The sequence below is a fragment of the Mugil cephalus genome, chromosome 20 (assembly GCF_022458985.1).
Source record: "Mugil cephalus isolate CIBA_MC_2020 chromosome 20, CIBA_Mcephalus_1.1, whole genome shotgun sequence".
NCBI lineage: Eukaryota > Metazoa > Chordata > Actinopteri > Mugiliformes > Mugilidae > Mugil > Mugil cephalus.
In genome coordinates, this window is record NC_061789.1 from 19,476,216 (window position 1) to 19,491,150 (window position 14,935).

The 14,935-nt window shown below is 38.8% G+C and overlaps 2 protein-coding genes across 4 annotated transcripts; one reads left to right on the forward strand and one right to left on the reverse strand.

The window, feature by feature from the left end:
* Nucleotides 1-2,546: 2,546 nt before the first annotated feature.
* On the reverse strand, nt 2,547-5,264 carry pheta2 (PH domain containing endocytic trafficking adaptor 2). The gene is made up of 4 exons (XM_047571994.1): nt 4,933-5,264; nt 4,127-4,215; nt 3,718-4,018; nt 2,547-3,411 (listed from the first exon to the last, which is right to left on the reverse strand). The coding sequence occupies exons 2-4, from the start codon at nt 4,205-4,207 to the stop codon at nt 3,005-3,007; spliced, it is 789 nt and encodes a 262-aa protein (XP_047427950.1). The 5' UTR covers nt 4,208-4,215; nt 4,933-5,264; the 3' UTR covers nt 2,547-3,004.
* A 948-nt stretch (nt 5,265-6,212) lies between these two features.
* cd2bp2 (CD2 (cytoplasmic tail) binding protein 2) lies at nt 6,213-14,604 on the forward strand. 3 transcript variants are annotated; one of them, XM_047572613.1, is made up of 7 exons: nt 6,213-6,346; nt 6,663-6,741; nt 12,357-12,486; nt 12,687-12,844; nt 12,925-13,498; nt 13,579-13,664; nt 14,211-14,604. In XM_047572613.1, exons 2-7 carry the CDS (start codon nt 6,667-6,669, stop codon nt 14,319-14,321), a joined length of 1,134 nt encoding a protein of 377 aa, XP_047428569.1. In that variant the 5' UTR covers nt 6,213-6,346; nt 6,663-6,666; the 3' UTR covers nt 14,322-14,604. The 3 variants fall into 3 exon arrangements, with proteins under 3 accessions (XP_047428569.1, XP_047428566.1, XP_047428568.1); XM_047572610.1 differs by having other exon boundaries at nt 6,229-6,371; XM_047572612.1 differs by having other exon boundaries at nt 6,274-6,406.
* Nucleotides 14,605-14,935: the final 331 nt, after the last annotated feature.

Consider the following 14,935-nt stretch of genomic DNA (forward strand, 5'->3'; position numbering starts at 1 on the left):
GAGCCAGACTCTTCCTTTCATTTATTTTTTCAAGGTTTTATATCCAAATTTACCTCAGTGATAATCTGTTTTCATTTAGTGAACAAACTTGTTAATCTGTTTATTTTTTTTTTATTTTTTTTGATACACTTATTTTTGTTCTCTGATTGTGGCTGTTTCCACTGGTCTCTGTGATGACTCATGTGTCTCCTCTTGGTTTCCACTGGTTTCCAGTCTTTGGATCAGACAGGCGTTTGTTTATCTTGGGCGTGCAGCGCGTTCGGAGCGTGACCCGATCTGTCAGCCCTTGCCTTGTGCTCCTGTTAACCTTTGACCTCAGGTTTACTTGTCCATCATCACCTTGTTATAGAAACAAAATGCATCAGCGGTTTGTTGTGTCATTTTTACTTTTGGTGTCACAACTATTTAATTTAAAACATCTCACTGCTCCTTAGTCTGCTTTCACATCGACCAGTCAGTGTTTTGAGTTAAAGAAATGCTAATTATTTACCAGGAAATTACGAGGCTTGGTAGTTACAAAGTGTACTAGCATTCTGCTACAGATTAATTGAAAATGTTTTAGTTTTCTCCATGTGCTTTTTGGTATCACTCCATCAGGACAGGACAGGAACTGCCTGCACAGCGTTGTGACGATGTGTTCTAAGATTATTGGACTTCCTGCTCGCTGACTGAGCACTGTGTAAGAAGCAGCATGCAAGAGCCTGGCTCATGGAATTCTTAGTGACTCGACGTGTACTCTGTTCCCAGCATTCGAGTGGCTGCCATCTGGTCTCCTCCTGAACTCTAAGGGGTTACAATACCTTTAAGATTTACGCTTGCAATATCACACTGTCCTCATGTGCAATATTACAATTAATTTAATCCATGATACACATTATTTATTGCACTGAATCTGCTATTTTATGTTTGTTTTCTTTGTTTGTTTTTATAGTTATGGTGTATACTACTATACATCTCGAAGTAATTTGCCTTATTACCTCCACAGCACCACTCATAATGTTACAGGCCACAATCTCTTGCTTTTCCACAGCTACCTTTGTGTATTTCTTCTATTGCCCTTTTAAATGTACTGCTCCTCCTAATTTCCCCTCGGAGATAAATCAAGTTTTTGTTCTGATCTGATCTGAGCACAGGGCTGACATTAACAACTTTCTTTGTTTATAATAAAATAATGATTATTTATGTCCACCTTCATACAACACCTGAGTATTTTTTCTGGTTTGGCATACATAAGTGACAAATTCTCTCATTCTAATCTTCTATAACCACTTGTCCTCTAGAGGGTCTCGGGGGGGCCGCCGCCTTTCCCAGCTGTCATCGGGCAGGAGGCACGGTCCACCCTGGACAAGCGACCAGTCTATCACAGGGCTGTGACAAATTCCTATTATCATATAACATTACGTTGATGTTGTTAAAGTTTGTCTTGAATGGAAAATGTGAGAGTTATTGCTATTTGTTGTGTCTTTCTGGCTGCGTCAGTCTTTGTCAACACTGCCTGCGCGCTATGACTGGCAGGCAATTCATAAAAATATGAGCAGAAGCTTTGCCATCTCAAACTCTTCACAGATGCGTCAGCTGCTACAATTTACAGACTTCCCGACATCACAATGTGTTTACATGGTGCAATAGTGAGGAGGCCGTTCCATACAGATGTGTGTACATTGCAAGGGCCTTTGCTGTAATGTGATATGTCTCACCACGCTCCTTTGGTGCCATCTATCACTTTTTACATGATTGGTATGTATGTGTGTGTATGACCTGGAATGTGGAGACGCTCCCAGCTTGACCAATGGGGAAGAAGTCCTGAAGGAACTAACGTGACATAGGAGACTCTACACGCTTATGCTCTAGTGTGTTTGATTACCTACCAGACTAGGGTTGCTCTGTTTTGTTATCTGATCCCATGCGAAAGCGTGCTGCATAGCATTCTATACTGTAAATTTTAAGGTAAAGACTTGCCAGGTGCCAGCGTAAATCTTCAGAGGGCATCATTTCATCAAACTTGGTTGACTGAATGGAATTTCGGGGTCAGACATGGCGCAATAATGCAAGTAAATTAGAGTGTAGCTGAGTTATAGACACTAGACACCAGACGGTAGAAATATTTAACCCTGTCACTTCTAATACCAGCTGCATTTTGTGTCTTCCTTATATACTTCCATAAATCACTGAGCTATTTCTGTTTAAAAGTCAGGCTACACCAATCCTACCGTGTCTTCAGCTCCCTCTGCTGTTTACCATCCGCTACTGACTGTCATCGCTGACAGGTTTTCTCTAACCATTTCTGTCTAAATTATTGTATTAATTGCAGATTCACTTTACATCACAAAACGTTCTCTTTCTTCTGGCACAAAAAGACCTAAATAGATTTACCAATCTACCAATGTAAAAGGTTCATTGCATAAAATGGAAACATTTTGATTATGTCTCTTATTTATTTCCAGAAGCATTATTATTTTTTCCATGTGGGTTTTCAGGTGTATTGTGAACATCGGCATCTTACAGGGTTGTACGTCAGCATTTCAACTGTTTAGGAGACATTTAAGTCAATTCAAGCCAACTTTATTTTTCACGCAATAGAAAATAAATATATATAGAATATGTAGAATATATATATAATACTTTATGTTTAATACTGCATCATAAAGAATTTCCATGCTGTGAGTATATATACGAATAAGGAAAAAGCAGGTAAAGCGTGTGTGTAGCGCATTCTTTGTTGCATCCCGCAGAGTGAAAGGCTATCTTGGTTCAGAGAAGTGCAGAATTACTTCTGTGAACTACAATGAATCTAACACAGAAATGCTCAATATAACAAACACACTTTTAGCACTTAAACAGCAGCTGTCTGGGCTTCAAACTCTAAATGCAGCTTCGGGTTCAGTTCCTTTTTTTACATACATGAACCGTAGCTCTTTCTCACTTCCTCCTAAAGCATTTCTTCTTTTGTTGTTTCTGTTTCTTTTTTTTCTTTTTACTTTTTTTTTAATTTATTTATTTTTTTTTACCCCAGATCGATGAGATCTACATCAGTGTGGTCCTCCTCTCTTTTTCTTTGACTTTTCAGCCAGTCCTCTCTTGCTTTCTTCACTTCTTGACCATAATAATCATGAAGTTTGCTGAAATCGTCAAGTGTGTTAAAACCCTCCAAAGGCCATTCGCCATACAAAGGTGCCGGCCCGTTAAGTGGTGTGACGTGAGCATTTCTTCTGTGCCACAGCTTGGGGGACTTTCTAGCCGCCACTTTAGTTGATTTTGAAGGTGCTTGTAAAACGCTGCTGGCGCTGAGGCTTCTGCCCTCCCTGACCTTTGTATCTGGTCTCTGCAAAGTGATCAAGAGGCTGTTGGTGGACTGTGAGAGGGCGCTGAGCGAGGAGCAGGGTTGACCAGAGCCTTGTTGCTGCTTGGCTTCTGCAGATAGAGAAATTAACAAAAAACGACCAATCATGACTATAAATATTATTTTAATTTAACATTTTTAAAGGGATTGTTCAACATTCTGTGAAATGCTATGTTCATACCTGGGTACAACTGTTGAAAACAAAGGAAACCACTTACCTAGTTCAGTCTACCAAAATGTTCATTATATTTGAAATTTTTTAATAGATGAGCTAAATGAGCCAAATATCAATGGGGATATGAGAACATTCTAATAAAACCTGCCTATAAACTACAAACAAAAGCTTTCTTATACAGAAAGGAGCACTACTAACACACCTTCATACTGCCTCCCCAGGTCTCTGACCAGCAGGGAGAGGTAACAGTGACTGGCTGTGAGGAGAGCTTTCACCCAGCTTTCTTGAGTCTGATGATCTGCTGCTGTAAATCTGTAGGTTTTCAGCTCGGGCCCAAACACAAGGGAAAATGCGAACTGTCCATCACACTCTGAATGCCGAATGGCGCACCCCTCCAGCACGATGACACCCAACAGGTGTCTGTCAGCGGGACGCTCCTGATAGAAAAGCAGGTTTGCCTTCAGGACAAACCAGCGTCGATGGTAGGTGCCATTTCGCTCTTTCTAGAAAATAAATAAATAAAATGTGCCAAAGAAAAATTGTATTTTTTTCATTTGCTGCCATATAAGAAGTGGTTCTTAGGTTGTTTATTTTTTATATGCTTTTCAAACCTTTTTGTTGAGATATCCCTGTTTGTCTACTGGAGAGGTGCATGATAGGTAATGGGTCAAGATCTTCTCATGGAGCTTCATCCCAACACCTAAAGAAAGGCAAATGTAAATACATTTCAAGTGATACATTTGAAAGGTATTTACTGGAAACTGCATGAGATGTGAGCTATTGCAGGGGGTGTAATGAACCAAAATATTCTCAGTCCTTAAATAACAGTTCTGGTGTCAGACTAAGAAAAGTGATGGGGCTTTTAGTTACTAAGCTTCCTGTGGAACAAGCTTCTTGTCAGCTCATTCACATCAGTTTGTTGTTAGTCTGTTGACAGTTTCAAGCTAATTAATCATGTGGCCTAAATCTGAATTAACTTGAGTCTGGCTTTATAAATAAAAAATTCCTCTGCCTTAATCACTTCATGACCTATCACATTTTTAATGTGACCCTTTGAATGTACCTGACCTCTAAAGTAGGACCCAGGAAGCTAAAATATCTACTAAACCTATCTCAACTAGCTACAGAAGTAACATACTATTTTCTGAGTATTCATACTAAAAGATTCAAAGGATTTGAACCAAAACAAAAATGGTTATAAATAATAAGCAATGTCGAAATCTGACACTAAAAATTGAAATAAAAATCAGGAATATTTAAAGCGTTAATTATTTTATAATTTACTTAGTATATATTTACTTAATAGTAAAATAGTATTATTTGTATGTAGAAGTAAACTATAACAACAGTAGAGCAACAACTCTAAATTTTACTTGTGACTCAGACCAGAGTGACACAATAGAAAACAGTGACTTACCTCTGTCAATGGTGAATCCCTCGCAAGGTCACTTTCTCCCTTACATTATTTATATTCACAGATATTTTCTTGTCGTTCCTAAAGCCAATTGTTATCCATCAGTTTGGTTCATCCAGAACTAGGCAATGTTTGAATATATAGTTTCAGGTTACTACCACTGGCTCTCCCTCTGGTATAAGAGGACGAGTGTTGAAATATAAATAACTCGACCCACTTCCTGGTAACAAAATCCTGACACATTATATTCTCTCTCCTCTACGCTTGAGTCTACCTTGAGCTGATGGGTCGTACACAACTGAACAAAACCGGCCTCACTCACTCACAAGCCACCTGGAAGTGAGATGCTGAAAGCTGAAGTGGAGGTTGAGCTCTGGTGCATTAGATTTCTCACTTCCGTTTTTCTTTCTTTTCTTGACATTTAAAGGTGAACGCAGTGCTCTTGAAAAATTGTCTCTACATTTCTTTGTCTATTTTTGACAACTACTTATCCTTTTTATCCCAATGGACTTCAAGGAATTCTGAATCTAAAAGGGTCCTAAGTGTTAAGACATCTAGACCTTATATACTGTACAGACCTTCCTACGCAGCACACCAGAGTCACCCTAAGATCATAGGCTTAGCCTCAGTGCAGAAACTGAATGTTTCAGTTTACAGGCTAAATTAATTTCTGCAACCAGTCAGCAATTCCATTATGAATATTATATAATGAGGCTTTGAAGAAGAAAGCAATACGTCTATTCAGGCCTAACTAACGATTACCTCTGTTACTGATCAACTTGAGAGACTTTTTATTCAGTTGCAAACAGTGAAAATTATACATCAGTGTGACTCTCAAAATTCTTTGACCCCTCTGACCAACAACGATCCATATGCATACTTAAAGCTATTCAAATAATACATTAATTAATAAAACAATACCTTATAATACCTGAGTATTTACTTTAATGAATGAACTATTAATTGCCTGTCCGTTTAATGATTGTATGTTTTAGCCCTATATTAAAAAATAGGCTCACTAAATTTCATGAAGCCTAAATAAATAAATAAAAACTTTCTACACTCATCACCAGGTGATGATGAATCTTGTCCTTGTCACCAAGGAAGGCAGAACACTGCTGCTTTACAATAACAGGGTTGTTGCGGAATTCAGGGCAAGACAAAATATGACATCATTACTTCCTGAGAGAAACTGAAATGTATGTACAGAATCCAGCGTGTTTTTGTTTGTTTTGTTTATGTTATTTTTTGTTTACTTCATAATCTCTCGATCCGCACTCCAGGCCAATTGGTGGCGGTAATGCGCGCATAAGTTGGTTTGCCAACCGTCAATAACCTCCACAGAAGAAGGAGAAGACGAAGAAGAAGAAAACCAGCGAAGAAGAAACGAAAACGTTGCCAAAATTATTTCCCGCAGGTTTTGCCGCATTTTTTTGCTCAATGTCAGTTTAACAGAATAATCTCTATACCGCATTTAGTACGTAAACTAAATATTTATGGACTTATCTAAATGCTGTCTCTCATGTTGGAAGTCGTTTTATACTGCCGCAAAAGATGTTCTTGTTTTGTATGCGTCGTGCGTGTCTTGTTTTGCTAACAGTTTAGCTTTAAAGCCACCATAAGTTCTGTCGTAATTACTTACGCGTACAACGTAGAAAGAATCTCCTCAATGAACGTTTTATAACTACTCACTAATGTTCGAATAACGACGCCACTGTCTTGTCTCTCTGCAGCACCATGTCGAAGAGAAAGGTAACATTTGAAGACGGGAACGGGGACTTGGATCTGGAAGACGAAATTCCAAATAAAAAGGTAATGGTCATAGTTATCTGGTAACATTAAGTGCTGTGGTGTCAGAGTTCAACATTTTGTTGTCAAAGTGTTATAACATGGGAAGCTAAGAATCGCAAGTGGTGTGTGTTAAGCAATGTTTTCTTCAAATGTTTCCAAAACCTAGCCTTCAAAAAACTGCGGTCATGTGAGCCGTGGCTCGCCGTTAACGAGTCAAGCCAGTAATGCAATACCCCCCATTTGCGATTGTTTTGTAGTATATAGTCCATAGTGTATCTCCTTCGTTATTATCTTGTTGACTGGTCTTTTTATTCAGTTGATCATTGTCAACGTGGCTATTATGATCAGCATCCTCTTAAAAATACTCTCGGACACTGCAATAAAATGTGTGTATTCAACTATGACTTAAAAAAAAAGAAAAAAAAAGTTTTCCAGTAGTAGAAATAAAGAATTATTAATTTCCCAAAGCATAGTGTAACAACAGTTTGGTTTATGAGTCACATAATCCACAAGCCCAGGTATCTGGTCTATTAATAATGGACTCAAACATATACATCCCAGCTACATACTGAGAGAAACTGCAACAACTGAGTCTCCACTAACAGTGTGGCCTGCATGGCTGTGTGCGAAAAAGACCACAAGCACTTTAGCGCCCTAAGTCTAAAAAGGATGGTGTGTGGTACAGTGTCTTAATCACAATTTTATGAGGTATTAAATTTATAACTCATGTTCCTCCTTGCGACTATTACAAAAAACGATGTTCATGCTCAGACTGCCAGATATCCTCGGGGTCCTGTGTGTACCTGTGCGATGTGCTAGTTTAAAGACTGAATAAGGCTTGGTGAGCATATTGGCTCGATGGGAATAAATGCAGTGAAATCCCACATGCAAGGGGCTAGCCGTAAGGCCACCACTATGGTTTCTGTACATCTAAGACTGTGACGTCTGCGACATTAGGGCAGTTCTGGGCAGCAACCAACAATACATACAAGGTTATTTGGTGTCTCCACGGTCACCACTCGTTGAACTCCAATGAGGGATCATGAGATTCAGGACTGTATTTTAAGCAACAGCTTGTTGAGAGCATTGACTAAGCTGGTCCGTTTGTCCGGATGTTTGACGAGTCCTTGAAGCAGACAACAAAAAAGAAGCAGCTAGACATCCACGTATCTGGGCAGTAAGTTCCTGGCTGTGTCAAAAGAAGACTTCTGGGTCCAAGTCTTTCTTGGCAGTGACGTGGCTGCCCTTGCTAGGAAAAGGAAAACCCTTCTCTGAACAGGGGAAGTGGATTCAGATATAATCTGGCATTAATTTACAATACAGTCTTAACTTCTATCCCCCAAATCACTTCTCTTCCTATCCTTCACTCTTTGAAACTAGAGTCTCTCAATGATAATGGGTCATTATAGAACCATTCTTTGGAAAAAGAAGACAGGGACAAACTTTCTCTCGAACTCTCTGCAGGCAATCTGCGTATTCACCAAATAAACATAGTTCTGTTGAATTCCACATTGACACAGATTTTCTTTAAATTTAAAATTTTACTGTAAATTTTACTGTAAATTTTACTGTAAATATTCATATCTGTGAAGGACAACATGTGAGTTTGTATAATGTAGTTTCAATCTATATTATACATGACCATAAAAATCATTTTAACACTTTCATTTAGTAGTTTCAACTGGATTGTATTGCTGTTTGTTACAGTGTGTTGCTGTTTAAAGTTTAGCATAGTGTAAACTAAACTTTAAAGAAAAACATTATCCAGAGGATTAACTTCTTTCAGGATTTATGTTATTTTGTGAGAGAAATCCAGGCCGCTCATTAACAGAGTTTAAGATAAACTTTTGTACAACCAGTTTTAACAATGTCGACCCTTATTGTCAGTGTGCTTGTTAAATTTCCACCACTGCACACGGTGTCCTCAAACCTTTTTTAAACAATATTAATCCTGTCCCTAATTAGAATAAACTTCATCGTCATTGTCTTTATCCACTGACTAATTCTACAATGAAAAGTATTAACATTAACTTGAACAGCTGGAAATGTGTTGCAGCTGCACTTTGTTTAGAGAAGCAGGCATAGAGACAATTGATTTATTTTAATTTTATTTTGCTTTTTAATTGTTTATAATGATGGTAAATGGTCTTTTTGCTCTTTTCTACCTATTGGTAGTCAAAGATAAATGGACACATCTACCCATTCACTCACACAAACACACACACACACATTCATACACCAGTGCCACACACTGGGAGCAACTGTCTTACTCAAGAACCCAGAGGGGGGTGGGGGCATTGAGGGTGATAAAAGGTGGAGGTTGGACAGTTTAGGTGGATGAGTCATGGAGGGAGGGTGGAGAGATGAGGATGATTAAGATGGCGGAAGGGTGAAAGAAGGTGGTTAGAAGATGTAGATGGAGGGAGGGTGGAGGCAGATGGAGCAGCTGTTATCCGGCCTGAACCACAAGGAGCTTCCTCTTCCACTCCCGCGTTGCTGTCACTCTGCTTTCTGAGCAGCCAGCTCCAGAAACTCTTCTTCTCTCCTTCTTTTCTGCCTTTGTGGGGTGAGTTTCTGTCTTCTCCATCTCCATCTCTTTCTTTGCCTCATGTTCCCTATTCCTCTCTTCCAGATTAGCGTTTCTCCTCTATTTCTTTCTTTTCTTTTTTCATTTCTCTCACCTCCTCCTTGAGTTCGTTGTATTTTTTAATTCTCTCTTCTTCTCCCTCAGTTCTTTATTCTTCTCTATCATTTCTTGGTTGCTGTCCTTCAGCTCTTCATTTCTCTCATGCATTTCATTATTCCTCTGCTTCAGGTCTTTATTCTTCTCCTCCATTTCTCAAGTCCTCTCCTCCAGTTTGTTATTCTCTTGCTCTGATGCTTCATTCCTCTCCTTCAGTTCTTCATTTTTCTCTTGGATTTCTTTCATATTCTCCTCCAGATCTTTATTTTCCTCCTCCACGTCTTTTTCTCTTGTTCCAAATTAATTGTTCTCCTCTTTCAGTGCTTTACTTATCTAATTAATTTTGTTCTTCTCTCTTCCAGTTCATTTTTTCTTCCATTCCTCTCCATTCCATTCTTCTTTTCTGCTCCTCCATGTCTTTGCTTTTCTCCTCCAGTTCTCTCTTGTGCTCCATCAGTTCTTTATTTTTCTCCTTCAGCTCATTCTTGCCTGTTATTAAGTCTTTTAACTTATTTCTCAGTTGTTCACCTTTCCCCACTGTCTTTTTATTTCCCCCCATGTCTTTATTTTTCTGCTCCAGATTCTTCTTCTCCCACTCCAACACTTTATTCTGCAATGTCAATATTTCAGTCCCTGTCTTCATTTGTCTCTTAGTCTCGTTCTTAGTCTTTCTTGCTCCAGATCACTATTCTTGTCTTTCAGGTCTTGACTTTTCTTCACCATTTCTCTCTTAATGTCCTCCAGACTTGTGTTTTTTGAGTCCAAGTCTTTATCCATTGCTCCAACTGAAGATTTGACTTCCTCAGTTCTGCACTTTTTATCTCCATTTCTTGGGTAGTGTCCTCCAGCTCTTTAATTTTCTCCTCCAGTTCTTTATTATTGTCTTCCAGCTTTTTCTTTTTCTCATTTTTTTCCTCTCTGCTGGAGAGTGTTCTTTGTCCTTCTTGTCTGCTTCACTGGAATGCAGTTGTCTCTTTTCCTTTAGCTCTTCCAGTTTTGTCTTCTCTTCTTCCAGCCAATTGTTCAGCTCCTCTAGAGCTTCCTTCTCTTCCTCCATCCTTTTTCTCTCAGCCAACAGTTCTTTGTTGTCACTGAGGCTTGCAGAGAAACTCTCCTTCTCCTTCTGGAGCTGCAGGATTTCTTGGTCTCTCTGGCTGCATTTCGTATCCAGGTCTTTAATCTCTAGCTGGAGTTTGTCCAACATCTTGTTTGGGCTTCTTGAAGAAGCCTCATTGGCTTTGGTTTTTACCTGCTTCTCCAGCAGTTCCTTCAACCGTTCATTCTCCCACTTGTTGTAGACTGTATCGAGGTCTGTTGTAGACTGAAACTAGGTCTAGTAGACTGTATTTCAAAAGCAGTCAGAGATATATTTTTACAGGCTCCCAAAAGCCAAAGAAAAGAGAAGTAACTGCATTGCTGCATCATGAAGAAACAATAGGTACACTTTCACAAAGTCTGGGATTTTGTAGGATCGTAGACACAGCCAAGGAAACTTAGTGCAGCAGATGAAAACCACATTGAGCTTATTTCCCTTTGAAATCAGAAGATGTCCAGCAGAGCCATCAAGGATGACATGACTGTTCTCTAAAAGTGAAGCCCCTGGTGGCTGGCCGCACTATAGCTCACAAACTCTGATTCTTGTGTTTTAGTCAATGGACATGGATGAAAATAAAATCTAAGTGCATGCCGTATGAGATTTTCTCAGATATAATATCTGTTCTTAGTTCATTTTTCTGTTAACATCAATGGATTTCTGTACAGAAACCCCTGAGGCACTCTGTATCAAAAAACTGTAACCTACTGGGAGAGGAGGACATTGACTGTAAACGTCATGTGCAATAGTTTCTTTTCCGCTTTATGCAATATATTATTTTCAATATCGTGTAGGAGTGAACAGTAACATGAGTTATGTGTCCAGTATTACCTTTAATAACTATTTCCACTTGCTTGTCTCCTCATGATACACATTATTCTCATTTCTCTTTGTAATGTTTGTGCTTCTGAGCTGGGCGAGCTGACTAGAGATTTGTCCACTAGGGGGAGTTGTGTATTTAAACAACACTGATACCAGAAATAAACAGCAGGTGGCAGCAACACGCAATCTAGTGGCAATTTTAGTTGTCTTGATTGGCATTTGTTGTACATACTCTTTTGCTCAAAGTCACCTTCCATGGCACCGTCATTCATAAATGCCTTTGTCAAAAAGGAGAAAAGTGGACGCAGAGTATCGATTTTTCCAAGAAAAATGGACCTGCTGTTTATTCATAGAGGTCAATGGGAAACCTTTATGCAGCAATTTCCAGTGCTGCAACAACATAATGTTCAGTGCCATTATGAGACACACCATGGCAAAATACGCAACACACTGCAATGACCTGAGAAAAGAGAGGCAGGAGTCTTACAAAGTCTAACATTTCACAGTCCCAATGTAAGGCCTTAAAAATGTCTTAAATAGTTATGTTTTGTCTTTTTTTTTTTTTGTCAATTTACCGCTTCATTTGCAGTGTGACCCCATCTGGCCCTGGCCTATTATGTTTCTGTTCCTTAGTAAGTTACCTCAGGGATGTCCAGAGTTAATAGTTGAATGACAATAAATTATGTTATTTTTTATATTATATTTAAGTAATTCTGGGTCTCTGATTTTCCTTATTTTTCGTACTTTGTCTGCATCTTAAATTTAACTCACAATGGTCTTGAAAAGGTCTTAACAAGTCTTAAATTACTTTTGTTCAAACCTATAGAAACCCTGGCGCTAATAGTACACTGGCTAAGCGTTATGGTTGTATACTTTGGATAACCCATGGTGCGTAACCCATTCAGTCTTTTGTTCTTCGACTTGAAAGCAAAAACATGAACAGCAATGCTTGCAAGAAAAGCGTATGTTGGAATTACATGTACTGTTATTAGTTTACCAATTATTTAATTTCTCATGTTTTTCTGTTTTGTTCAATAGAGTTGTGAGGCTGTCAGTGGACCAGGTTCCAGGTTCAAGGGTAAGCACTCCCTTGACAGCGATGAAGAAGATGAAGGGGAGGACACAAACAGCAGCAAATACGACATCCTAGCCAGTGATGATGTGGAAGGTTTGTCTTATTGATAATGTGAACTGAAATGGAAATTTGAGGACATACAGTCTTTATTTGCCCTTGACATGTTCAGATCTACTGTTTTCCCCCGCGTTGAAGCAGACACCTGGAAGGGGGCTGAATTGACCCAAGTGAATATCATACAAATAACGCATGAGTCATTGTTTAATTCAAGACTATGGCAACTTTGTTTTCAGGCCAAGAGGGAGCAACTATCGACTTTGATGAGGGAGTTTCTATTACTCCTTTCAACCTGGAAGAAGAGATGCAGGAAGGACACTTTGACTCAGAGGGAAACTACTTCATCAAAAAGGAACAACAGATTAGAGACAACTGGCTTGACAACATTGATTGGGTAATTGCTGTTTAGGGATATATGCTTTGTTCTTGAGAGCCTTTCAGGGGTTACGTACTAATATGAGTTTCTTCTTTCAGGTCAGAATAAAAGAGCAGCCTTTCAAACAAAAGAAGAAAGGTCTTGGAGCCAAACGGACACGAAGAGCAGGTGATGAAGATGAGGCTGAGGAAGAAAAACAGAGAGAAGAAAAACATGCAGACCAAGAGGAAGAAGAAGAGGAGGTGACAGAACCTGCCGAGGACCCCCTGGCATCCTTCACACAGCACCAGCTCACTGAAGCTGTGATCGAACTGTTGCAACCTGGAGAGACAGTTGCTGCAGCGCTGCGTAGGTTAGGGGGACTTGGAGGACGAAAGAAGGGAAAGCTGAGGGAAGAAAGTAAACCCACTGAGGAGACTAAAAGGGATACAGAAAAGCTTGACAGGCTCACGGCACTGGCTGACAGACTGGTTGGATCTGGGATGTTTGAAATCTATCAGCAAACCTATGAAAAACTGGGGTATTTGATGAAGAGCATGACCAGCAAGCGGCCAGCGGTGGGAGACAAACAACGTGGTGATGACGAAGAAGATGAACTTGATATGTTTGCTGATGAATTTGATGAGAAGCATGACAGCAAGTCAGAGGACAAAGAGCAAGACAACAATAGAGGTTAGTGTTTCTTATGTTTACATGGTTCATCCTTTAGTATAAAAAAATATATGTTTTAATCAAGTTTTATATCCTTTCAGTAAGTGATGAAGTGATGTGGGAGTACAAATGGGAACATGCAGACAATTCTGAAGTATATGGCCCCTTCACCAGCCAGCAGATGCAGGTATTCTCAAACAACATTTTTAAATTGGAAAGCAGCCCTTGATTATGCTGATATGTGCAAATGAATCATCTCTTTGTCACTGCTTTTCTTTTGATACTTTACATTTTTACATTTTTGTAAGCAATGTGATCAGAAAGATGGAATGCAAAAGAGTATATTGTTACTCTACAGATTTTTGTCCCAAGACACCTGTTTTGATCAATCTTGTCACATTTGGTTCCTATACACATTGGAAATGTAAAGATGGTTACACACTTGGGAATTAATTTTAGTTGATATCTTAGCATTATTGCTAATGGCTACTTCCCCATTCCCATTTAATGTTTTTATTTGTTGTTTAATTAAAATTAAATCAGGTTTGTGGAAAAATATTGTCAAATTTTTACAAGCAGGCATTTTCATGATTATTTCCCCCCGCCACCCATAGTGGCAAATTTATTAGTAAATCCAATTATGTGTTCTAGATTATTGTGTTTTAGACTAGTCTTACCTTTCACCTCAGTCTGAGCTGGTAGGTCTTAATCTTCTTATTATCTGTTTTTGCAGGATTGGGTGGATGAAGGCTATTTCAGTAGTGGCGTTTACTGCAGGAGATTGGACCAGGAGGGATCTCAGTTCTACAACTCCAAGAGACTAGACTTTGATCTCTACACTTGATCTATATCCTGCATAAAATGAATCACAACAGTCACAATGGCTTGCAACATTTATGTTTCACCTACAGTCTTTCCCAGTTTTTTTCATTCAGGATTTTGACATCAGATCTATTATTTTAACATCAGTTTTGTTTTCTGTACATTGTTTTTAAATAAATCATGTGTGTTACTTTTGTGACTCACTGGGAACTATTTGAATTATTATCCACTTGCGAGAAGACGCTTCTTTACTATCTTGTTAATTTGTTGAAACATAATATTAAATGGGATTTTTTTTCTGTGAATAATGTGATATTTTCATTCAATTGGAATACAGATTTGTTAAAATATTTAACTGCACATGGCTTCAAGTATACAAAGTGAGGTCCTTTACATAACTTTACATCAGTGTTGCAGGACTTGTAAAGTTTGTGCTCTAAAAGATTAAACAATTCCAGTTCTGCATATTTATTTATTTTAAATCACAAAGTCAAGTGATTTTCTTTAACATTCCAATCATTCTAAGTCATGGAAACCTGGCAAAATGTACAATCTTGACTATTTCAGAGGCATATTTCAGAGCTGTGTAGATGATCAACTGATTTTATTGGTCAGTGGCTGTTAAGTGAGGTTTTC

What these genes read in the sequence shown, in the direction of transcription:
- pheta2 (XM_047571994.1), bottom strand. Translation starts at nt 4,207, where the DNA reads ATGAAGCTCCATGAGAAGATCTTGACCCATTACCTATCATGCACCTCT. An exon ending in AGGGATATCTCAACAAAAAG is followed by an intron (nt 4,019 to 4,126) that starts GTTTGAAAAGCA and finishes TTTATTTTCTAG; the next exon opens with AAAGAGCGAAATGGCACCTA. An exon ending in CCTGGGGAGGCAGTATGAAG is followed by an intron (nt 3,412 to 3,717) that starts GTGTGTTAGTAG and finishes CTCTATCTGCAG; the next exon opens with AAGCCAAGCAGCAACAAGGC.
- cd2bp2 (XM_047572613.1), top strand. Translation starts at nt 6,667, where the DNA reads ATGTCGAAGAGAAAGGTAACATTTGAAGACGGGAACGGGGACTTGGAT. An exon ending in ACGAAATTCCAAATAAAAAG is followed by an intron (nt 6,742 to 12,356) that starts GTAATGGTCATA and finishes TTTGTTCAATAG; the next exon opens with AGTTGTGAGGCTGTCAGTGG. An exon ending in AGCCAGTGATGATGTGGAAG is followed by an intron (nt 12,487 to 12,686) that starts GTTTGTCTTATT and finishes CTTTGTTTTCAG; the next exon opens with GCCAAGAGGGAGCAACTATC.